This window comes from Giraffa tippelskirchi, chromosome 9, assembly GCF_054371585.1.
Source record: "Giraffa tippelskirchi isolate mGirTip1 chromosome 9, T2T-mGirTip1v1.2.pri, whole genome shotgun sequence".
Classification (NCBI taxonomy): Eukaryota; Metazoa; Chordata; class Mammalia; order Artiodactyla; family Giraffidae; genus Giraffa; species Giraffa tippelskirchi.
This window is the reverse complement of record NC_137283.1, coordinates 146,623,671-146,650,131: the sequence shown is the minus strand read 5'-3', so window position 1 is coordinate 146,650,131 and position 26,461 is coordinate 146,623,671. Positions and strand designations below refer to the sequence as shown.

General features: G+C 39.7%; 1 protein-coding gene and 1 pseudogene across 1 annotated transcript in view; one reads left to right on the top strand and one right to left on the bottom strand.

The window, feature by feature from the left end:
* The window catches only part of GRM1 (glutamate metabotropic receptor 1), a 447,850-nt gene that overhangs the window by 399,614 nt on the left and 21,775 nt on the right, over positions 1 to 26,461 (bottom strand). The window contains exons 3-6 of the mRNA XM_081529880.1: positions 18,813 to 18,881; positions 17,428 to 17,504; positions 12,057 to 12,193; positions 9,587 to 10,601 (exon numbers count right to left, since the gene is read on the bottom strand). Coding sequence (XP_081386006.1) covers positions 9,587 to 10,286 — 700 coding nt within the window. The 5' untranslated portion in view covers positions 10,287 to 10,601; positions 12,057 to 12,193; positions 17,428 to 17,504; positions 18,813 to 18,881. The remainder of the gene's footprint in view (positions 1 to 9,586; positions 10,602 to 12,056; positions 12,194 to 17,427; positions 17,505 to 18,812; positions 18,882 to 26,461) is intronic.
* On the top strand, positions 11,931 to 25,315 carry LOC145521930 (kinesin-like protein KIF22 pseudogene; annotated as a pseudogene).

Sequence of the window (26,461 nt, the reverse complement as noted above, 5' to 3'; positions counted from 1 at the left end):
CTGGGCATCAGTGACTGTATCAGAGGGCCTGGTCCAGAGAAGATGCTCACGAACATTTACTTAATTAAGAGAGAGATTTGAAAATGTCTTCTTTTTTAACCTACAGAATAATATCTATTGACCAAAAAGTGAAATAGTATTATATACATATTTATCCAGGAAAAAGTGATATTATTTATCATAATTTGTTTTCACTGTCTTGATATCCTCAAATCACTTGTTAAATGCTACTGTAAACAGTTTCTTCTCTTGAATACACTGTTGGCAATTTGTCTATTGATCTTTTTGTTCTGCCCTTCATAATGTACAAATTATATAATGTGTTAGAGCACCAAAGAGAACAGGGGAAACTGCTTCATTGTCTCCAGCAACAATTATAGAATGACTATAGAATAATCAAATAGCCAAAGGACTTTCACTTAGAACCACATGCTATGGATGCAACTGTTATGAAGGAAAGAATGAAAAACTGAATGTGCTGCTCAAAGTTAGCAAATTACCAAGATATACCCCCTTCTCTCTTTATTTGCACATGCTCACCCCCAATACGTTTCTGTATTTACTTCATGCAGGCTCTCCTGGACTAAGGACATCTTATTTAAGGTTTGAATGGTCTGATGAGAACAACAAGATCTGACATTTATTGAGCTCTATACAGCCCTGTCTCATTTCATCTGCACAGTAAACCTAAGGAATTGTTTGTGGACATTTTTACCCTGATGGCTCTCTAAACGTGGCTGATCCCAAGAAATCTTTATGTCAGTTCTACTCCTGACCCGTGAAATCCACCTGTACTCATCCTTTTTTAAATCTTCTCATCCTTCTTCAGACTTCAGCATCCCTGGTTACTTGCTATAGAGAAGGCACTGCAGAGCTGTCTGAGCGAATGTAATCTCCCACTCTTGACCACAGCCCTCACAGGGATGGAATATTTCCTTCTTTCTTAAAAAAAAAAAAAAAAAAGTCCTCCTTCTTGGTCTTTATTTTCTGCATTGAAGGGGCTGAGAGGAAAATGGCACATTTATAATCCCATCAGCTAGAATTTCTTGTGGAGTAGACACTTTAAGCTGGAAGTTCATTTTCTCTGAGAAAGGAGCTCTCTTACAAGCTGGTAACAAGCACAAATATAGAAATAGAGTTGCTCAGATCTAGAGAAGAAGTCAGATCAAATAAGAAAATAGTTTGATGCAGATTTTCCAGGGAAATGTGGAGAGCAGTTGAGCTGGGAAACAAGAGGATTGTTATATTGTTCAACGGCTTTTTGGTGTTTAAGAGTTTAGAGCTAGAAGAGTCCTTGGTGAGCTCAAGGTGCCAGACTGGACAGAGTGCGTGGGCTGCTGAAGTGAAGATGAAGGACACAGAGTTGAGATCAACGACCTATGAGGATAAGTATCAATGGGTCACACATGCGAATGCTGGGATCACCCAAGAGTATTGAAAGAAGACTCTCAGCAGTAAGAATGAGTTTCCAGTGACAGAAGAGTCTCTTGGAAGCTGCTAATTGACTGCAGCAAAGCTGGGAAGAACATAGCCAGATTGGCTGATATAAACCTCACAAAAGAGAGGAATGCATGAGGGTGGCTCATGTGATTTAAAAATTAAAAATCAATCAATCTTTGGCTTACAAAAGTATCTCACGTGAAGTTGAATTAATCCTAGCTTTGTTACTAATGAATGCTATGGTCTTAGGAAGGTCGTTTTGGGCTTTTGTTTTCTCATTTGCAACATGAGGAAGGTTCCTAAAACCTATAGCACAAACTGAACATTTATCTTAACCATAAACTGCATTTTTATCTTTTGCTACTAGGTTTTAGGATCAAAAATCTTCACCTTATTAACTGATTCCATGTACTTATTCAGTTTTCTTCAGCTAAGAAGGGCTAACTGATGGCAGTTTAAGAAAAACAGATGAAGGTTCATTATACACACCATCTCCTTGTTCTCTGAAACACTGCTGTGAGGCAAATGACATGGTAGTGATTATCATTCCCATTTTATATATAAAACTGAAATGAATGTATACTATTTTCATAGTCTTTTATCCATTTATTTTCTAAGTGTTTAAATGTACTTTCTGGAATCCATAAGCCTATAACCACCTATATATTTGTATTTCTTCCACACACTATGGGACCCTTAGGGGCAATAGTAACAATAATGAAATAATCATAAAAATAACTATTATTATTTTAATTTATATGTTCCAAGCACCAAGACCAATGTCTGACATGTAATAGACAAATGAATTTATCAATGAATAAAAGGTCATATGTTCATTAGAAAGCAAATAGAGTTTCTTGGCAAGCAAAACAATGCTCCCCCAAATTGTCTTGCATTTCAACTGCCAATTAAGACTTTTATCTGAATCATTTAGATAACTGCCTTGAATCTTCAATTTTTTGGCCATGAAGTAATTAAAATAGATGATCCTAAATCGATAAATGAGGCTATCTGATCACCAAGTTTCTGTTTGCACCAGTATCCTTCATAAAAACATTACTGCCATATTTGAACCTCGACATCTTAAGTGCAAGAAAGTAAATTTTCCCATGAGACTGAAGAAAATTAAAATTATAATCTTTCATGAAAATTACCATTTAAAATGTTGTAGACATTTAGAGAAGGCAATTAAGCATGAAAAATAAGTAGAACTTAGACACATGAAGTACATAAATATTTCCACATTAAGTTTAAAATCTAATGATAGCTCTTTAATGGATAAGACAGCTACATCATTTTGACAAGACTTTATGTCTCAGCCTGACTCTGATTTTCAACTACAGCTTCTCTGAAAACTGACAACCCTCTCCTACTGAGATGTTGCTTCCAATCTAATATCAAAACACGGCATGCACTATGAGTTGGTTTTTTCAGTGGTTGTAGGTGCTTACTAAACTATTGTCTCCTTGGCTATGCTTTCCCCAGCCACTGTGGTCTAACATGGCATGATGAAAATATGGCTTCTGACAAATCTCTTTATGATGATGCCACTCCAGCCACTGCCCAGAAAGTTACTGAAAGTCCATAAAAATGGTCATTGTATATTAGTTCCATAGATCACTAGGAGAAAAAATTTTAGTGCTTGAAGAGGACTGGCAACTGCCAAGCCACATGATAGAAACACAAAATAGAAGTTTCTATCACCATCTACCCTATGCCTGCCAGCTACTTCTAAAATTTGTTCCAAAGCAAACAGACTCACAGGGTGATGGATGGTTTGGCAGAAGAATCAAGAAGAATTCAAGCTTTCTCAAAATAATTAAAATGCCTCCTTTTTTCATCTTTGGATTTCATCTTAATCCTTTGTACATAGTACCTGTTAACTAAACACCGATGAAATAACTTAGAAAATGGCTTAATAAGTCTAGTCAATATAGAAAAAATGAAAAAGACAGGAACTCAAAATATGGCAACCTAGGGCCATTTTCTATAAGAATGTGGCTTTTATGTTTTTCAAAAGGCTTTAAGATTACCACTGTACCCCAACACATGTAACAGTTGGGATTCATAATGATTACTTCATATAGTCAAGAAAAGTTGCTATTAAACCTAGCATGCTCTTTAAAAGACGTCAGGGAGCTACATAATACAATTTTCAAAGACCATCTTGTAACATGTTTAAAACGTAAAAGGTTGGAGTTTAAAGAAATCAGCTCTCATGTACTCAAGTTAGTCAGCCAGGTAACAAAGGCTCTGGGTACACAGGTTTACTTGGATGTGAACACTTTTTTAAAATCACAAATAGGATAACTTATGAATGTCCTTAACTTTTCTTTTGTCCAGATAACCACTCTCGCTAGTAATGTATGTGCTTTTAGACAAAGTTCACATCAAGCTGAAATCTTAAAACCTAAATCCATGTCTTTAAACATAAAGAATCATGGTTTTGAAACCTACTTATTATAGGCCTATTGTTATTGTTGTTGTTTAGTCACTCGGTAGCATCCAACTCTTTTGCAACCCCACAGACTATAGTCTGCCAAGTTCTTCTGTCCATGGGATTTCCCAGCAAGAATACTACAGTGGGTTGCCATTTCCTTCTTCAGGGGATCTTCCCAACTCAGGGGTTGAACCCACGTTTCCTAAATTGGCACATGGATTCTTTACCACTGAGCCACCTGGAAGGCCTGTTAATTACATCAAAATTCTTCTGGTCCTTCAGAATTGCAAAACTGAAGGTATCTTTGACTCTTTGTCTCTAACTCTTCAGTACGTCAAATCCTCCTATAAAGTATTCCTTTGAAATATTTTCATTCTTTCCAATTATTTTTAACAGCCTAGTAACTAGAATTCTACAAAAGTAACCTTTCATGGCTAGTTTTCTTCCATGTCCAATGCATCATCCCTACACATTTCAGAAAGAATTCACTTTCTTTAAACTACCTTTGAATCATACCAAACTGTGCTTTGATATTCCTTTCTTGAAATGAAAACTCTTTGTCTCAGGCTGCAAGATTCTCCATTATTTGTCCTTCATATCGATAAAGAGTCATGGAATCACAGAATAAAAGGACCCACATTTGAGTTGCTACCTTTATTACTAGTTACTGGCCCACAGTCTCCACTCTAGCCAAGCAGACCTGCTTATTTTATCCCCAGTGGGGACATTCTTCCTACTGCTTTTATCTTTTACAAATGCCATATTAAAAAACTAATCAAAATTCCCTTTCTCCAGCTTTTTTCTAGCTAGTTCCACTTACCAGTATTTTCTCTCAGTGTTCCCAAAACACATATAAACTCATGTTTCTAAATGTCTATACTAATACTTTGCTTTTACTCATTTTACATATACTCAAACCATAATCCCTTTCTAGAGTGTAAAGAACTCAATAACTAAAACCAAGTATTCAAATTTCTTATAAACAGTTTTTAGTAAATTTTTTATTCAAATTGCAAATGTGCTGTGATGATTTTCCTATTTTAAAGCTATTTATTTATCTTATAAAGTGGTATAGCATGTAATGAAAAAACTTACTGTCAAGGGAATTCATAACAGACTGAGTGACCACCAGACCAACAGTTTGCTTGTAAAGGGCTATGGGGATTTACGTTTAGCTCTCTCTTAGTCAGTTTTAACATACATAGTCCAATCATGAGGACACAAAGCTGGGATGCTAAGATGAATTAAATAAAAAAAAAATTCCAGAACTTATTGATAAGTCAGATTTAAGCTAAAAATTTTACATTTAAAGGAAACAAAAACAAAGTCTTATTCTTATAATAATAATTGTTCAAACATAAAAGAAAGGAGATGTGGCCTAGCAGCAGCACATATTTTTTAAAATGACTTTTGGATTATAACTTATCTAAGAACTACCTGAGTTATCTACGTCAGTAATGGAACTAAAATTTAAATGTATAGGTAAAGGAACTGGTGAGCTATGGCATAAAAGAGAGAGAGTTCATTAATACCAAATATGTCATGGAAGAGAAATTTGAATTGTTTGGATAATTCCCAGTAGTTGACAGAAATTTCAGGCAATAAAGTCACTAAATAGAAAAACTGACTAATGGGTGAAACTCTGCCGATGAATTTAAGTTGTATATTCTTCAACTCTCATTAGAAATCCCAATCACATGTCAATGTATGGCAAAACACATACAATATTGTAAAGTTAAAAAATAGATTAAAAAAAAAGAAATCCCAATCACAACTAGCAAACTTAGAGTATATGGGAACCACTTTTTGGCAAAAATGTAATAGTGGTGTTTTACGACTCTTTAGTTGGTCAGCCTAAATAACTTTTTAAGACATTGTATTCCATATTTTGTGATAAAATAGAACATTTATTAAGGTGACTTAACTGTGAAATAGGTTTGAATAAAGATAAGAAAGGTATAAAGAAAGTTGCTGGTGTATAGACAGGAAATACGATATTTAGTAAAAATAAAATTCTTGTAGGTCATTGCATTAGCTAAAGTAACAGTTAACTGATGTTCTTATGATTTATGAGGATTTGTTCTCTGATGCCATTAGAATTTTAGAGTGTTTTATATCAAATAGAGAAAAGCTTCTAAAAATATCAGATTTTGAAAAGAAGCCAAAAAAGGCAACTCTCATATTAAGTGTAAGCAAATGTCCAAAAAAAGTGCACCACAGTAAAAACATAACTGTAAACAGAAGGGTACAGCAGCATCACTAAATCCCTTACCATATCAATACTCCCCTGACACTATGAGACAAAATATTAGGAGAAATGAAATGTATTCAATCCAAAAAAATAACTTTCTGAAGCTACAGACTCAAAGAATATTCTTTATTGCACTTAATCAAAGCTTTGAATTTAATCAACTAGGATAATTTTAAAGTATTGTTTTCTAAAATTTTCTGAAGTGATAAATTTGGTTTTTGGTGGGGAATCTGCATTTTACCAGAAGGACAGAATACAATGTCCTTGGCCGAGATATTCTTCACAGAAGTAGGCTATTTTTGTATTCTATGATTAGCATATTTAAAGACACACATTCCAGGTGAGCAGCTTGCTCCAAAGTACACTCCATTTTTCTTTGTGGACAAGGCTCTATTGCTTCAGTGCCCTCCTTTGATTCTATTTCAATATGCCTCCCAGGAACTAATCCTGAAAAGATTTCTGGAGAGCCCATTGCAGGTAACTTCACGTGAACTGATTCTCTTTTTATGTCAGCTAAACTGACAGTTGTCATGAATAGAGGACAAGTATGACACAAATGACATGGTAGAAGATTGACAGTATGTAAAAGAATGTAACAACTGAATTCTACCTAAATAAAACAAAAACAAAAGCAGAAAACATCTCCAAGCTTAACTTGTATATAAAGTAAAATAACGGAGGGATATAAAACTTTTGAAAGAATAGGATGGTTCATCTATGGTTTTAAAGTCAATCAATATTAACCATATAAATGAGGGTACACTAGTCATCTAATACTTTTGATGTTAACTATACTAGTCTAACTTCTAATAAAAGGAACTGTGATGATAAATTGACTAGAGAATGGCTCATTTAGAAAGGAGAGGTGAAGGTCACTGGAGGTCCCAGAATATCTAAACTCCAAATTGCTAATATCCAGACCAACTAGCTTTCCTCCTGAATAGTACCCAGATGGCAGAGACAGCACAGATATGTGGTCTTAGCTGCTTTTTGACAGGCAACTGTCACCAGGAGGTGACCCCATCATTCTGAAGACAGGAAAATTACTAAATGATGCAAGAAAGTGCCTGCAGGCCAGTACACTATGGGTCCCTGAGAAGCAGGAGGGCAGAGCCTCAGAAAAAAATAAATTTTCAGTTGGAGCTTATACAAAGGACGCTGTTATATTTCTTCACAGATAGAAGAAAATAAAAGCAATTTAGCTTCCACAGATATTATATCTAATAAGAGAGGATATAAATTCTCTTTGAGAAGAAATAAATATTAAAGGCCAGGTGAATGTCATCATTTCTTGGTAATAAAATAGACACCAAAGTTAGCTCTGATGCTGTTCTTTGAACACAATCCAGTCTGGAATCAATTATCCTAATGCTATGGGGGCATTAGCCCTACCACACAACACAAGTCAGAAGGCAGAGAGGAAACAAAGTGATCCAAACTAACACAAGGGTGGAATTTTAATACCAGCCTTTCCTCAACAAAATTGGCAAACACAAGTCCAATTAATTTTCCAAAAAGATAACTCTCATTGTCAGAAAACAACCCACTATAAACAATTATTTTAGCAAAATGAAGCAACTGGAAAACATGTCGAAGAGTGGAAGGGGGGTCTTTTCTCCACTCCTGTCTACCCCCCAAATAAAATGACATAATAAAATACAGACAATAAAACTACCTTGTAAAAATGATAAAGTATTACATCTTCTTGAAGGAGGAATTTACACTTCTAATATCTATAACCAATTATCTAGCTCATTTGAGGAAGAGTTATTAAATAATTAAATAAATCACATTCAATCTACATTTTGCCATTCCCTGTTAGATCTCTCTAATGCTGATAATTAACACTTTTTGACTTGTACTTTAAAGATGCTCCATCTAAGCACTGGAGGAAACAATATTAAACAACAAAATAGAGTAAACTAACACTAAGCAAAAAATGCAATGAGTTTACATCTGAATTTAAATCTATGTCTTAAAAGAGTAATATAAGACTTTGCTGAAAAAGAGATACACAAGTTCACTAAGAAAAATTCAAATTCAGAAACAGGAGTCAGTTGTGAGAAGTCATAATATTGCAACAGGAACATTTTTTCCCCAAAAATTAAAGTCTTAAATTATAATGTACAATTTTATATAATTTTTGTTTTTCCTAAAAACTCTGCTCCCTCTAAAGCATCAGTTTTCATTAACATAACCATATCACCACTTCAGTAAGAATGTTTCTTAATTTCTATATCAGACTTCACACCAGTGACTGAATATTGTATATCTTGTTAAAAGAACATGAAGTCATACCTATGGCCTTTATATTAATAATCTGATATTAAGAAATATGAATGCAGCAATAACCTCAAGATTCTCTTCCATATGCCAGCAGATACACATGAGTTGTCCTGGACATTGATTTGTAACCTGGGTCTCAATTTCTCTATAAACCTGGGGGAGTTAAAAGTAAATGACTAAAAAGTCACATTTTATCCAACAATCAGTATAGGGTAAGATGAGAAGAGTAAAGAAAAGTTATATATAAGAAATTATTTAAGAATTCATGTCTGTAAGATTGTATACATCAAAGTTTTTAGCCTCAGGTAAAATCTATTTCACTTTTAAAAGCTATTTTAAACCTGATATCTACTATCATTTTGTTAGTAATTTATAATTTGTCTAACTTCAAATTCTAACAAGCAAAGTCATTATGTTAGGAGAAAAAAAAACAAACTAGAAACCAAAATTCAAATCCAAGAGGTCATCAGTGCTATTGCTCATAAAACAAGATAATTCTTGGGGGGAGTCAGGACATATGGATCATTTTAAGTAGGAAAAAATTTCCTATTAAGTAGGAAAAAATAATGTACTATTTAAATTATTCATTTTTCCTTTGTACCTATAAGGCACCCTAGAATTTAAAATACATATCTAGTATATTGAGGAAGATGACTTCATTAATCCAACATTCACAGGTAAGTTTTAAATGTGTAAGAAGGGGGCACACCAGGACAAAGAAGCACCTTCAGCTGCTTAAGACAAGATAAAAGTTTTCAAGTACAATTTAGGGCAACAGCAGTTTGTTTTCTGATCTCTCACATTGGATTAGTCTATTAAGCATGGAAAACCACAGCCAGTCATTTAAGGGTAGTATAAAGGGGCAAATAAACTCTGAATACAAAGAAAAGCAAATACGTAAATCCAGAAACTACAATTTGGCACTATTCATGGAGAGTTTGGTGTCTTTTGGGTTTCTACTACCCCCAGAAACACCAGGGGACAGTTTTCCTGCACTATTATTATAGGAGAATGAGGACTAGGCAATGCTTGGATGGACACGTACTGAAAAAGGTAGAGTCTGTCCTATGGCGCTAGAAATAAACAGGAATAACACTATGAACCCAAGCTCACATCTGTGCAATTCCCTGGTTTTCTTGGTACTTTTCTTCCCCAAATGTAATGCCTACCTTCCGTGTGGATTGCGGAGACATAGGTCCAATTGTACCGCTTGACTATGTCAAGCATCGCCCTTGCCTGCAAAGTGTCAGAAGGGACCACCCTCAGGAAGTATTTGTACAGAGTTTTGTCACTCAGATCGATGCTGGTGGCAGAGTACGCGATCTGGGGGATGTCAAAGAGCTGCAGCAGGTTCTGTACTTGAATGGCGACGGAGCTGGAGCCGGGGCCGATCACGCCCGCAATGGGCTTCTTAGTCCTGCCTGGGGGGAGGGTCTGACCGTCCGGCAGGCAGCGGTTGAGCCCGTCCCTGTCATCTCGAATGGAAATCAGAGAGTCCCGGATGAACTCGATGCTCTGCTCCAGAGCCACGGAGGAGTGCCAGCAGGAATCCCGGATCTCACTGCCCAGAGTGATGTTGGGCAGGAGGACTGGGTCCGCGTTGATCTTATCCAAAGTGTGGAACATGGCCTCCACCCTTTGGATGCCGTACTGCTCCCTAATCTCCCCACACTTCCTCTCGGGCACCTTCTCGGCAGGAGGCTGGTGGTGGACTGAGAAGAGGGCCCCGATGATGACATCTCCGTCCATTCTGGCCACCGAGCGCTGAGATGAGGCTCCTGCCAGCAACACTTTCCTGCCGGGGCCTCTGGGGAGAAGGGTCATCTCCAAAAAGATAGCTGGGAAGAAAACCAAGAGGAACCGGACCATTGTGCTGAGGACGCCGTCCAGCCCGCCAGCCGCGTGCCCACGCTGGTCCAGCCAGCCGGCTCTGCGCGCTCACAGCGTGGACCCGACGCCTGCCTCTCGCCGCTCGGTCCAGCCTGCCAATACCAATCGTCCGAAGACTTCGGCGTCTGCACCCCCGCCTCCTTCCCCTCCGCCTCCTCCTCCTGGTCCTCCACGACCACCTTTACGCCTTGGCGGCGTCTCTAGAGGAATTCGAGTCCCCCTTTCTTCACTGGTGCATCAGGGTAAACTGACCAAGGGTGCAGTGGGAGTCGTGGTGGCTGTGTGAGCTGGACGCTGCAGACAAAAGAGGAAGAAAATCAAAGCTCCCTTATCACAGGACCTATGTCAAAGCTCTACGGTCAGTGCTGGTTATTAGTTGCCCGACCCATTCCATGATAGGGGCTGGAAGGACATCATAATATCGGCTAGAAGGACAGCTTGAGAGACAGCTCTGGTCAAGGCGGAAAGTGGTCGTTCTGCCCCCAGTGTTCTTCTCCGTCCCATGTCCTGGGAGGCGCAGAGCCCCGCCGACCCGCCCTCTCCTGCACCTTCAAGTCTCTTCCAGGTCCCCAAATATCCTCAAGCTTACAGACTCGAGGGGGAGGAGGGAAGCGGGAGGAGGAGCTAGGGATTCCGACCTTAGAGAACTTCCCAGGTATGAAAAGATCAACTTTTTTTCCCCAGAAGAAATTTGGAAACTCTTTCATTATGAAGGTGGAAGCGCTACTTCCAAATAAACTCGAACCAGGAGTCACCTTTTACTTTAACTTTGAGGGGCTGAAGAGACCCTAACATACTACCCAAATAGTAAATATAAATTTGCCAGCTTGAGGAAATCCATATTAGTTACTAAGGCAACGCCTGGTAAAGTCTCCACATGTCGGAGTTTGGTACATCGCCCCCATCCCCCAGAAGTCATCTTACTGTAGACTTTGGGGGAGGGGGGGAAGGGTATAGGTCGGGTAACTAGTTTTCTGCGATCCATGAGGGAGGGAGGGAGGGAATGGAGGGGTCCCTGCACCTCCCTACATCTGGACCTTTGGCTTTGCATAGTTGCTAGAAAGGGAACAGAGGGGAGCTTCCGGGTTGCTCCTGCTGTGGCAGCTGAGCCCTGCAGCCTTCAGAACCCTGGACAGTGCTTGGTCAAGCTGCCGAGACAATCTCCCGCAGGGCCGGTTGCTGACCAGCGAGTTGCAATTCTTTAACCCCCACCCCCACCTCTGCCAACCCTCGACTTCTCTCTTTCGACCCCCCTCTCTGCGTTCTTTACACACACACACACGCACACACACACACACCCCTCCTCGCTTCCCCTACACCCCTCCATCCTCATTCTCTTCGCCTCGCAGCTAGTGCTCCTGAAGGTATATTCAAACCCTACCGCTTCGGGGACTGAGGCGCCAAATCTCAGCCGCCTGCGGGGTTAAAGTTGGCTCTCTCTCTCGTCCCTCTCCGGCTCCCTTTTTCAAGGTGAGAGTCGGACGAGAAAGGAGCTAAGGGAGCAGGCGTGGAGAAAGCGCACACACAGAAGGTGAGGTAGGCAAAAGAAGAAAGACAGCCCAGGCATCTATGGGTCCCGACGCTTCCTGGGGAGGCAGGACTAGAAGAAATAAATAATCGAGGATGCCTCTGGGACGAGAAGAAAAATCCCATAGATTGGGACTTTTTTCTGCCACAGTGGCTGGGTTTGCCCGCCGCGAGGTGTCTGCTCACCTGGGTCTGCTTGAAGAATTTGGACTTGAGACGTACCTGTGTCCCAGTAGACAGCGCTTTGGTCCCCGGGCCAGAGCACCGCGGCCACACGCGGTTCGCAGACGCCTCAGCTCTAATCCAGACGGTGCAAGGATGCGATCTGGGCTGTACACTAGTGCCCTCTTTCTTCAGCACTATTTTACCGCAAGGAAAAAAGAGGGAGGGGGGAGGGAAAAAAAAAAAAACAAAAACAGGTCACCCAAGGCTTGCCTCTTATTTCACACATAAAAACCAGTCATTTAATGGAGGAGTGGGGGATAAAATTCAAGAACAAGTGGAGAATATTAATTCCTTTACTACCAGAGGGTTCTTAAAGAAGCTGCCAGGTATATGAACAGTCAGATTTGGGGAACCGCTTAGACTGCTTTACAGTGGCTCTTCCTTTTATGCATTTCAGGGACCCAAACACATTTTATCTCCTTGGAAGTAAAAGCCCTACTGAGGGAAATGGAGTAAGTGCATGGGAAGACATCTAGAGAGGCTCTGTTGGTAGGTTGCAAGGGAAAGGGGGAAGAGGCTGCAGGGGATGGGAGAAGGGGAAGGAGAGGTACCCACATCATGAATCAAGGTAAGTCAAGTGAAGAGAGGCAAAGCAGGTCAAGATGTAACTAAATTGAGAATGCGAGTCAGGTCACATGAAAACACTGGAGTGAAAACACTCCTCCAAATTCCTCTCAGGCTGCCATCACCCTCCCAGCAGGTCTACAGTGTTGCTTCTTACTGTGTGAAAAGTGCAAGTTAAACCGCATTCCTCTGGGAACATGTTGGCTGAGCAGAATGTGTCCCGGCTCCTTCAGAGGAGAAAGACAAGTGACAGTGTGCCTCCCCTCTCTTGCTCAAAGCTTCCTATTTGTGTCATGTGCAGAGAAGAGAGATCAGCATATGTGGGTCCCTTTATAATTGCCTTGCTCATGTCAGGCTGGAGGTGACAAACCCCATGAGGCAGTTTTAAAAACTCTTTTTTAGCATGTTCCATGAAACAGGCAGGACAGGAAATGCCTCCAGTCAAGAACAGAAGCTCTCTTTTGTTCTGGATCTGTTTGTTTGTTTGTTTTCCAAGTCGCAGATTTTTCTAGATTTTTCTTAAGTAACTTAAAGAGTATAGAATTTTTTTCTTTTTCCACAAATAATGAATGGAACCAGGTACACACCCTTTAGCTCTAAAAGATCTCAGTTCTGGAAGTAAATATATGTTTCCTCAAGGAAAATAAGAAGTTTCTATCTCACATATAGAGTAAAATAGTTCTCTACTGGGACCCTTAGGAAGATATCAACATTAAGAGCAAGCCACAGGTGTTCATGATATCTCAGAATATTCTATTTCCTCTATTAGTTATTTAATCTCCATTTTAGATAAGGCTATTCTAGTAACATAAAGCCTAAACATGATTTTCCTGGGATATTTCATAGATACAGTGAATATACCAAGATTTCAGTGCATATATAAACCATTAACTATGATTTGCAAAATTAGAGAAAGCAATGTCTCTGAAGTCCATATTTAGCTTAAATATGTGATCCTCAAAGATAAATATTTTCAATATATCACATTGATATAGGTTAGAAAAGATGCTGCTGCTGAAGGAATAATTAAATATTCAGACTTATTTGTTCTCAATACAGTCCAAGTAAAAACCACACATTCAGTTTGGCTGAAACAAAACATTTTAAAAAGGACAACTTATGGATCCTAACTTAGAATGTTTATACATAGGCATGAACTATGTATGATAGATGTTAAGGAAATTTTTAACTTCAAATGTGTCAATTTGAAATTATCAATTAAATGTATTGTTAATTATTTAAGACCAAACTTTAGAAGGTACAAAGACAAAAATAAGTCAAGAAGAAGGTACAAGAAAGTAGAAGATAAGATGATCTAAATATGCTCCATATCCAAATACGCTTAATCTCTGGAAATTAAGACTTTACCAAGGAAGACATGATGTAACACATGTAGAGACATATAAGAGAAGGTTCTATTACTATAACTGAAGAGAATGACTAAAAGAATGAATTACACACAAACTAACAAATATAGGTCAATAGCTAATCTATTAAAGAATGTTAAGAGTATATGAGTCCAGAAATAGAGTCAATATAAGTATTTATGGAGAAGGCATTGGCGACCCACTCCAGTACTCTTGCCTGGAAAATCCCATGGACGGAGGAGTCTGGTAAGCTGCAGTCCATGGGGTCGCTAAGAGTTGGACACGACTGAAGCGACTTTGCATGCATGCATGAGTATTTATTCAGTGCTGGTAAGGTTCTATCTTATATTCAGCATCTAATTTGTATTATAGCAGGGCAAAAAGTGTTAGGAGCAACTTGGTTTGAAAATCTGTTTAATAAAAAATATAGTGGACATTAAGTGGAAGAATAGCCAACATGTTATCTTAAGATAATGATTTAAATGTGCTGCTATAACAATTCAGACAACAAAATTATCATTATCCTTATATGGTAATAAAACAGGTATTATCCAAAAGCAAAACTGTGATCACTTTCCTTAGGAATGTGTGCACAATTTTCATTGCCCTCCATCATAAAGGACATCATAAAAGAACTGGTCTAGACAATAAACGAGAAAAAGGATGTAAAAATTTCCACACAAAATCAGTTAAAAATTCATACCCTTCAAATGAGAAAGATAAGAGGTGAGCAAGAACAAGGCTTAAAGAAAGAAAGAAAGCAAAAGAAAGGAAGAGATAAGCCAGGCACATATTCCAAGTTTGACTGTGTATGCTAATGGGTATTTTGGAAAGTAAAGTCTATAGAGTTATTAGAATATAAAACTGAAATATACACAAGAGGTAAAAAACTCATTACTGAAGAGGTAGTACTGAATGAAAACAGAAATAGGATCAAAGAAGTTCTTTGTAGAAAATTTATTTGTGGATTATTGATATGTAATATATTACTAAGGGAGTAAAACAGATGTTCAAGGTAGATCCGTGTTGTGGGAGCGATTATCATGATTTTTGATAAAATACCATGGTCTGTGGACAACTGATTTAATCTAGTAAGGTATTTCTTATATTCTTATCTTTAATTCATGGGTTCAGCAAGATAATTTAAGCCTCAGTTAGAATTTTCAGCTTATTTATACTATTTAGCTACCTATGTTGCTTAAATCAAAGGGGAAATTGCCATATCTTCATTTACTTCATGCTCTGTTCCAAAACACTAAAATTGTAAAATAAAACCTCTTCTTTTCAGAAATTCAAAACACTTTATAAAACACAGTTGATTAAAAAAGTAAACAAAATATTTAAAATAACTAAAATAAGTTGAATTTATTACATATATTCAATTGTTTCATTAACCTGATAGCTTAGGCTATAACCATTTGTGCAAAGATAGAACCAAATGCATCAGCTTCCATAAGCAATTAGAACTCATCAATGGACCAATGTGGATGGACTGGAAAACATACATTTGGCCACATGCTGTTCTGCCACAATTGTCCAAACACTTGTTTTTAAAGTACTAAAACATAGTTGAGGAGAATAAGGCAAACAATTATTTTGGAAGAACAATGAGGGCCACAATTACTGTCTGTTTTATTCCCCTCTGTATTCCCAGTGTCTAAAACAATACAGACATCTGGTTCATGATAGGTGTTAAAATATTTGTTGAATAAATAAATGGATACGTTCTCCCTGAATACTAAAAATATCAGCTCACTTTAGTGACTTTCCTTAAGATTAAAGGCAGGCAGTTTACTGACATTTCTAATTTATTCTTTATATAATGTAGACAGAGTAATTATTTTGCTGCTGCTAAATGTTTCTCAAATGTAAGTAACCGGCCTAATTAGTATTAAATCATTTAGAAACATACTTATACTACAAACTTTATTACATATGAAGTATTAAAATTTGTTCCCAATGTAAAGAAACTATTTTCATTACTGTATTGCATATGTTAATCAATATCAAATAAAACTTAGCCATTTTATAAATGTAAAAAGAAGATACATGAATGGAAAATAAACCTTATCTAATATTATGATTATATGATTTGAAAATAACTATGTGAAAAGATTTTCAGAACCATCTCATGAGATACATAAAATAGGCATATTATCCTAGTCTTACAGATGGAAAAACTGAGGCACCAACAATCTATTTCTTGCCTGAGCTTAGTGGTCAAATTAGGAGCATTGTCTCATGACACTACGTTTATTCCAAATTCACAGGTTTATAAAAGCTGACTATATGAATTGAGCTAAATGTTACTTTTCTTCATTTTTCCTTAAGTTTTGAACTGAGACAAAATGCTTAAGTAATAAAGAAAATAAATTTGAATTCCTTTCCTTTGGGCCTTTCATCTGTTGAGGGCATAACATTACAAGTGATTGTTCTATTTGCTTAATATAGCCATCTTTTATAACAGTTCTAATAACAGCAGTAACCTACTTGCACAGTCTCACAGTCAACTCTGAACAATTAAGCAAGAAAAACATCTAAATTTTCAGACCCAGTAAAAACTTTTATTAGAAAAGGCTTTCTCTTACTACAGTTTCACCAACACAATAAATTCAATTATTATTCCCATTTTAACTCATCAGAAAAGGCTTTCTCTTGCTACAGTTTCACCAACACAATAAATTCAATTATTATTCCTGTTTCAACAGCAATATATTGTACTCCCATCTCACAGTAACAAAAACTACATGGTTGCTATCCATCCTGCAGATCATCAAAATATTGATCTACCAAAAACATAGCATTTATCATTTCAATCACATGATTCAAAAACTTATAATATGGCCCAGTTGCCAACAGAACAATGTTCAAAATCCTTAATAATAATGTCTAAAGGCCATTGACTGGGGAAGAAATTCACAGAAGCAAACGTGGAGACTATTCATACCCAATTCTTCCCTTCCCTAAGTCCTAAGAGAAAGGGACTCTGGCTCAAATATGCCCAAAGGGTTATCAGAATAATAAAGATAAGATACATTTTAAAGTTTCCTAGATAATTCTGGTTTGACCCTTAGTTAAAAGCCACTGATAAAACTTCATCCCATTCTCCTACTCACACTTTTTCTAACCAAACAAGCCTTGCATTTTCCCATGCCTCAGTTCATGCTTCTTGCAGGCATATGTGTTAAGTTGCTTCAGCCATATCTGACTCTTTGAAACCCTATGGACTGTAGCCTGCCAGACTCCTATCTCCATGGAATTCTCCAGCCAAGAATACTGTGGTGGGTTGCCATGCCCGCCTCCAGGGGATCTTCCCCACCCAGGGATTGAATCTGCATTTCTCATGTCTACCTGCATTGGCAGGCAGGTTCGTTACCACTAGTGCCACCTAGGAAGCCTTCATGCCTATTACACCACAAAAAAAAATATTCACTCACCTTTCATTTCTTTCATATGTATTTGCCCTTCCTCAAAATTTATGGCAAATTCAACTTATCCATGAAAGCTTTCAGTTCTGTGAGAAATCATAAAATAGCGCTTATTTGGCAATTTTATGTGAAATAATATTACTGATTTTTTTAAAATCTGCACTTCATCTGGCCTCATTCACAACTGCTGTGGTCACTTTCAAAATAGTGACTTAATCCAGCTCTAATGAAGTTAAAAATATTTTTGAATAGTTATGAAAGTTCTTAATAAATAGCAATATATTGTTTTTGAAATCATTAATCATAGTAAATAATCATCTTTGCATACAGACAATTTTCTGGAAGTGGAAAATTGTCATGAAAATTCTTAATAATAGTAATCAAGATCCTTGAAAGAAGAGAACTGTATCTGCTTACAACTGAATTGCCAGAACCAGAAAAAAAAAAAAAGGCATCTAAAACTCATTAAGTATTTGTTCAATAAATGATTAAGTTTTGAATTAAAAAACAGGTGTGATTCTAAAGAAAATTTTTGGAGGGGGATCTAAAGGAAATTCTGAATAATGACTCCAAAAATGTATGAGCAACTTAAAAATCATTGGCTTTCAGAAGAAAATGACAATCTCTTGGATATAAAAGCTGAGTCCAGCTTTGGGTTCACAATGGCAGAGCAAAAAGACATGTGCTCACTCCTACAAGAGCACCAAAATTACAACTAGCTGTTGAATAGCCATCGACAGCAAGACACTGGAACTCACCAAAAAAAAGATACCTCATGTCCAAAGACAAGGCAGAAGCTGCAACAAGATGGTAGGAAGGGTGCAATCACAACAAAATCAAATCCCATACCCACTGGGTGGGCAACCCACAAACTGGAAAACAATACTACCAAAGAAGTTCTCCCACTATTGTGAAGGTTCTGAGTCCCATTTCAGGTTTCCCAGCCTGGAGATTCAACAAAAGGACTGGGAATACCCAGGGAATCTGACTTTGAAGGTCAGCAGGATTTGATTACAAGACTTTCACAGAACTGGGGGAAATAGACTCCATTCTTGGAGGGCACAAACAAAATCTTGTGTGCACCAAGACCTAGGGAAAAGGAGCAGTGATGCCACAAGAGACTGAACCAGACCTATCTGCTAGTGTTGGAAGGTCTCTTGTGGAGGTGTGGGTCTGCAGTGGCTTGCCATGGGGATGGGGGCACTGGCAGCAGCCTTTCTGGAAGGGGCCCCTTGGTGTAAGTCCTCTTGGAGTTTGCCAGGAACCCTATCATAGAGCCCATAGACCTCACCCATCAGCAGACAATTGGATTAAAGTTTTATTGAGCACAGGCCTCCCCACCAGAGTAAGAACTGGTTTTTCCCACCGCCAGTCCCTCCCATCAGGAACCTTACCCAAGCCTCTTAGTCTCCTCCATCAGAGGGCAGACAGAAGAAGCAAGAAGAACCACAATCTCACAGCAGCTAGAACAAAAACCACAATACAGAAAACTAATCAGAAAGCTAACCATTATCTTTATTACATCCACCATAGTTTGGTCCCAGGTAAATAGCGGGGAGGGAACACAGCTCCACCCATCAACAGAAAATTGGATTAAAGATTTACTGAATACGGCCCCGCCCATCATGGTAAGACCCAGTTTCCCCCTCCATCAGTCTCTCTCATCAGGAAGCTTCCTTCCATAAGCCTCTTATCCTTCTCTATAGGGGGCAGACTGAAAACCACAATCAAAGAAAACTAACCAATCTAATCACATGGACCCTAGCCTTGTGGTCAATGAAACTATGAGCCATGCTGTGTAGGGCCACCCAAGACAGAGGGGTCATGGTGGAGAGTTCTGACAAAATGTGGTCCACTGGAGAAGGGAACGGTGAACAACTTCAGTATTCCTGCCTTGAAAACCCCATGAACAGTATGAAAAGGCAAAAGGATAGGACACTGAAAGATCAACTTCCCATGTTGGTAGGTGCCCAATATGCTACTGGAAATCAGTGGAGAAATAACTACAGAAAGAATGAAGAGACAGAGCCAAAGAAAAAACAACACCCCGTTGTGGATGAGACTGGTGATGGAAGAAAGGTCCAATGCTGTAAAGAGCAATATTGCATAGGAACCTGGAATGTTGGGTCCATGAATCAAGGCAGATTAGAAGTGGTCAAACAGGGGATGCCAAGAGTGAACATTGACATTTTAGGAATCAGCGAACTAAAATGGACTGGAATGAGTGAATTTAACTCAGATGACCATTATATCTACTATTGTGGGCAAGAATCCCTTAGAAGAAATGGAGTAGCCATCATAGTCAACAAAAGAGTCCAAAATGCAGTACTTGGATGCAATCTCAAAAACGACACAATGATCTCTGTTCATTTCCAAAGGAAACCATTCATTATCACAGTAATCCCAGTCTATGCCCCAACCAGTAACGTTGAAGAAGCTGAAGTTGAACAGTTCTATGAAGACCTACAAGACCTTCTAGAACTAACACCCAAAAAAGATGTCCTTTTCATTACAGGGGACTGGATGCAAAAGCAGGAAGTCAAAAAACACCTGGAGTAACAGGCAAATTTGGCCTTGGGGTACGGAATGAAGCAGGGCAAAGGGTAATAGAGTTTTGCCAAGAGAACACACTGGTCATGGCAAACACCCTCTTCCAGCAACACAAGAGAAAACTCTACACATGACATCACCAGATGGTCGACACCGAAGTCAGATTGATTATATTCTGTGCTGCCAAAGATGGAGAAGCTCTATACAGTCAGCAAAAACAAGACCGGGGGCTGACTGTGGCTCAGATCATTAACTCCTTATTGCCAAATTCAGACTTAAATTGAAGAAAGTAGTGAAAACCACTAGACCATTCAGGTATGGCCTAATCAAATCCCTTATGATTATACAGTGGAAGTGAGAAATAGATTTAAGGGACTAGATCTGATAGACAGAGTGCCTGACGGACTATGGACAGAGGTTCATGATACTGTACGGGAGACAGGGATCAAGACCATCCCCAAGAAAAGGAAATGCAAAGAAGCAAGATGGCTGTCTGAGGAGGACTTAAAATAGCTGTGAAAAGAAAGGAAGCCAAAAGCAAAGGACAAAAGGAAAGATATACCCAATTGAATGCAGAGTTCCAAAGAATAGCAAGGAGAGATAAGAAAGCCTTCCTCAGTGATCAATGCAAAGAAATAGAGGAAAACAATAGAATGGGAAAGGTTAAGATCTCTTCATGAAAATTAGAGATACCAAGGGAACATTTCATGCAAAGATGGGCTTGATAAAGGACAGAAAAGGTAGGGACCTAACAGAAGCAGAAGATATTAAGAAGAGGTGGCAAGAATACATAGAAGAATTGTACAAAAAAGATCTTCACGACCCAGATAATCACAATGGTGTGATCACTCACCTAGAGCCAGACATCCTGGAATGTGAAGTCAAGTGGGCCTTAGGAAGTACCACTACAAACAAAGCTAGTGGAGGTGATGGAATTCCAGTTGAGCTATTTCAAATCCTGGAAGATGATGCTGTGAAAGTGCTGCACTCAATACACCAGCAGATTTGGAAAACTCAGCAGTTGGCCACAGGACTGGAAAAGATCAGTTTTCATTCCAATCCCAAAGTAGGGCAATGCCAAAGAATGCTCAAACTTCCGGACAATTGCACTCATCTCACACGCTAGCAAAATAATGCTCAAAATTCTCCAAGACAGGTTTCAACAAAATGTGAACCATGGACTTCCAGATGTTCAAGCTGGATTTAGAAAAGGCAGAAGAACCAGAGATTAAATTGCCAACATCTGCTGATTCATTGAAAAAGCAAGAAAGTTCCAGAAAAACATCTATTTCTGCTTTATTTACTATGCCAGAGCCTTTGACTGTGTGGATCACAACAAACTGTGGAAAATTCTGAAAGAGATGGAAATACAAGACCATCTGACCTGCCTCTTAAGAAACCTGTATGCAGGTCAGGAAACAACAGTTAGAACTGGACATGGAACAACAGACTGTTTCCAAATCAGGAAAGGAATATATCAAGGCTGTATATTGTCACCCTGCTTATATAACTTCTATACAGAGTACATCAGGAGAAACGCTGGACTGGATGAAGGACAAGCTGGAATTAAGATTGCCAGGAGAAATATCAATAACCTCAGATATGCAGATGACCCCACCCTTATGGCAGAAAGTGAAGAACAACTAAAGAGCCTCTTGATGAAAGTGGAAGAAGAGAGTGAAAAAGTTGGCTTAAAGCTCAACATTCAGAAAACTAAGATCATGGCATCTGGTCCAATCACTTCATGGCTGCTGCTGCTGCTGCTAAGTCGCTTCAGTCATGTCCGACTCTGTGCGACCCCATAGACGGAAGCCCACCAGGCACCCCCGTTCCTGGGATTCTCCAGGCAAGAACACTGGAGTGGGTTGCCATTTCCTTCTCCAATGCATGAAAGTGAAGTCGCTCAGTCATGTCCGACTCTTCACGACCCCATGGACTGCAGCCTACCAGGCTCCTCCGTCCATGGGATTTTCCAGGCAAGAATACTGGAGTGGCATGCCATTGCCTTCTCCTCACTTCATGGAAATAGGGGAAATAGCAAATAGGGGAAACAGTGGAAACAGTGACAGACTTTATTTTTGGGGGCTCCAAAATCACTGCAGAAGGTGATTGCAGCCATGAAATTAAAAGACGCTTACTCCTTGGAAGGAAAGTTATGACCAACCTAGACAGCATATTACATAGCAGAGACATTACTTTACCAACAAAGGTCCGTCTCATCAAGGCTATGGTTTTTCCAGTAGTCATGTATGGATGTGAGAGTTGGACTATAAAGAAAGCTGAGCACTGAAGTGTTGATGCTTTTGAACTGTGGTGTTGGAGAAGACTCTTGAGAGTCCCTTGATCTGCAAGGAGATCCAGCCAGTCCATCCTAAAAGAAATCAGTCCTGATTCATTGGAAGGACTGATGTTGAAGCTGAAACTCCAATATCTTGGCCACCTGATGCAAAGAGCTGACTCATTTGAAAAAACCCTCATGCTGGAAAGATTGAAGGCAGGAGGAGAAAGGGATGACAGAGGATGAGATGGTTGGATGGCATCACCAACTCAATGGACATGAGTTTGGGTAAACTCCGGGAGTTGGTGATGGACAGGGAGTTTTGGAGTGCTGCAGCCCATGGGGTCACAAAGAGTCAGACGCAACTTAGTGACTGAACTGAACTGAACTGACTGAATCAGGATGAAAAAATGAAAAAGCACAAAGTTATGTCTCAGATGAAGCTGCTGCTAAGTCGCTTCAGTCGTGTCCGACTCTGTGTGACCCCATAGACGGCAGCCCACCAGGCTCCCCCATCCCTGGGATTCTCCAGGCAAGAACACTGGAGTAGGTTGCCATTTCCTTCTCAAATGCGTGAAAGTGAAGTCCCTCAGTCATGTCCGACTCTTAGCGACCCCATGGACTGCAGCCCACCAGGCTCCTCTGTCCATGGGATTCTCCAGGCAAGAGTACTGGAGTGGGATGCCATTGCCTTCTCCGTCTCAGATGAAGGGACAAGGTAAAAACTCAGAAAAACAACAAAATGAAGTGGAGACATGCAACCTTCCAGAAAAAGAATTCAAAATAATGATAGTGAAGATGATCCAATATCAGGAAAACAATGGAGAAGATGCAAGAAATGTTTACCAAAGAACTGCTGCTGCTACTGCTAAGTCGCTTCAGTCATGTCCGACTCTGTGCGACCCCACAGACGACAGCCCACCAGGCTCCGCCATCCCTGGGATTCTCCAGGCAAGAATACTGGAGTGGGTTGCCATTTCCTTCTCCAATGCATGAAAGGGAAAATTGAAAGTGAAGTCGCTCAGTCGTGTCCGACTCTTAGCGACCCCATGGACTATAGCCTACGAGGCTCCTCCATCCATGGGATTTTCCAGGCAAGAGTACTGGAGTGGGGTGCCATTGCCTTCTCCGAAAAAATAAAAATAAAAAAATAAAAAATAAATAAAAAAAATAGAGATACATTAGAAGGAATCAATTGCAGATAACTGCTATTCTGGACAAAATGATAGAAATCACTGCCACAGAATAGAATATAGAAAAAAATAATGAGAAAAAAAAAAGAAGACAGCCTAAGAGATCTGGGGGACAACATTAAATTCGCCAACATTTGTATTATATGGGTCCCAGAAGGAGATGAAAGAGAGAAAGGATTTGAGAAAATATTTGAAGAGATAATGGCTGAAAACTTCCCTAACATGTGAAAGGAAATATTCAAGTCCAAGAAGCACACAAAGTCCCAGGCAGCATAAACCCAAGGATGAACACACGGAAACACATAGTAATTAAATTGACAAAAATTAAATACAAATATAAAATATTAAAAGCAACAAGGGAAAAATGACAACATACAAAGGCACTCCCATAAGGTTATCAGCTGATTTCTCAACAGAAACTCTACAGACCAGAAGAGAATGGCATGATATACGTCCTACTTAGAGATCTACCAGGAAAAGGTATTAGACCTCTTGGAACCTTCATCGGGAGACCTGGTGATCCGAGAAGACTGCCGAGGAAACATCCTGATTCCAGGCCTCACGCAGAAGCCCATCACTAGCTTTGCTGATTTTGAGCGGCACTTCCTGCCAGCCAGCCGAAATCGGACGGTAGGAGCCACCCGGCTCAACCAACGCTCCTCCCGCAGTCATGCTGTGCTCCTGGTTAAGGTGGATCAGCGAGAACGCTTGGCCCCATTTCGCCAGCGGGAGGGGAAACTCTACCTGATTGACTTGGCTGGCTCAGAGGACAACCGGCGCACAGGCAACAAGGGCCTGAGGCTGAAGGAGAGTGGAGCCATCAATGCCTCCCTGTTTGTATTGGGCAAGGTGGTGGATGCCTTGAACCAGGGCCTCCCTCGGGTGCCCTACTGGGACAGCAAGCTCACTCGCCTGTTGCAGGACTCTGGGTGGCTCAGCTCACAGCATCCTCATTGCCAACATTGCCCCTGAGAGACGCTTCTACCCGGACACAGTCTCTGCACTCAACTTTGCAGCCAGATCCAAGGAGGTGATCAACCGTCCTTTTACCAATGAGAGCCTGCAGCTTCCTGTCTTGGCACCTGTTAGACTGTCTCAGAAAGAACTGCTAGGCCCATCAGAGGCAAAGAGAGCCCGAGGCCCTGAAGAAGAGGAAACTGGGGGTCCCGAACTCCCAATAGCTCCAGCCTCTGCCTCCCAGAAACTCAGCCCCCTACAGAAGCTAAGCAGCATGGATCCAGCAATGCTAGAGCGCCTTCTAAACTTGGACCGTCTGCTGGGCTCCCAGGGGAGCCAGGGGACCCCTCTGCTGAGCACCCCAAAGCGAGAGCGGATAGTGCTCATGAAGACAGTGGAAGAGAAGGATTTGGAAATTGAGAGGCTTAAGATGAAGCAAAAAGAACTGGAAGCCAAAGTGCTGGCCCAGGAGGCTGCTGACCCCAAGGAGAAAGAGAACTACTCTCCCACAATGCTCCGACCCCTTGCTCGCCATACAGTCACAGTGGCTAAGCCCCTCAAAAAGGCAGTGGTGATGCCTCTACAACTGATTCAGGAGCAGGCAGCATCCCCAAATGCCGAGATCCATATCTTGAAGAAGAAAGGCCGGAAGAGAAAGCTGGAGTCCCTAGATGCCTTACAGCCAGAGGAAAAGGCTGAGGACGGCTGGGAGCTGCAGATCAGCCCAGAGCTACTGGCCCATGGACGCCAAAAAATATTAGATCTGCTGAACGAAGGCTCAGCCCGTGATCTGCGCAGCCTGCAGCGCATTGGCCAAAAGAAGGCTCAGCTCATCGTGGGCTGGAGGGAGCTCCATGGCCCCTTCAGCCAGGCGAACATCCTGGGTCTTGCCGCGGGCCAGGGCTGTGGCCCCTCCTGACTGCCGGCTCCCCTCCTCTGTCCCAGCTCCTCCCCCCCCCCGTTTTTTTTAAGTCCTTGTGTAACTGCTTGTCTTGTAAATACAGTTTTCACTCCGTTAAAAAAATAAAATAAAATAAAATAAAATAAATAAAGTGGTAAAAGAAAAGAACCAAAACCAAAAGTATTCTACCCAGCAAGATCCTACTTCACATTTGATGGAGAAATCAAAAGCTTTCCAAACAAGCAAAAGTTAAGAGAATTCAGCAACACCAAACAGCTTTACAACAAATGCTAATGGAACTCCTCTAAGCAGGAAACACATAGAAGGAAAAGACCAACACAAAATAAACTCAAAATAATTAAGAAAATGGTAATAGGATTATACATATTGAAAATTACCTTAAATGTAAATGGATTAAATGCACAAACTAAAACATTATATTGTTATTCCTATGGTTAACTTTACAGAAAGTAATAATTGGGGCAAAGTATGCTTTTTAATACAAATTACCATATATAAACTATCTAAGCTTTACAGTATATGCTGCCTTTAACAAAGACCTGCAGAGAGTCTATCCAAATGGTAACCAGTCCTTCTGTATTCCCATGATGGATAACAAGAATTCCAATGCTTTATTTACAACAATGCAAAATGTTGCTGTTGAATTGATATAATCTAGGCAAAACCAAGAAAATCTAATTTTGTTAATCTAAGGTAAGACACCTTAGTCTAACTAAACTTCCATTAGACTTTTAAAAAAAATATTATATTTTCTGTAAATCAAAACTACAATGAGATATCACCTCACACCAGTCAGAATGGCCATCATTAAAATGTCTACAAATAATAAATGCTGGAAAGCATGTGTAGAAAAGGAAACCCTCCTACACAGTTGGTGGGAATGTAAATTAATACAGCCACTATGGAAAACACTATGGGCATTTCTTAAAAAACTAAAAATAGAGTTGCCATATGATCCAGAAATTCTACTCCTAGGCATATATCTAGGGAAAATTCTATTTGCAAAAGATATATGCATCCCAATGTTCATAGAAGCACTATTTACAATAGCTATATAATAGTATTTGCAATACTATTTTCAAGACATGGAAGCAACCTAAATGTTCATTGACAGATGAATGGATAAAGAAGACATGATAAATA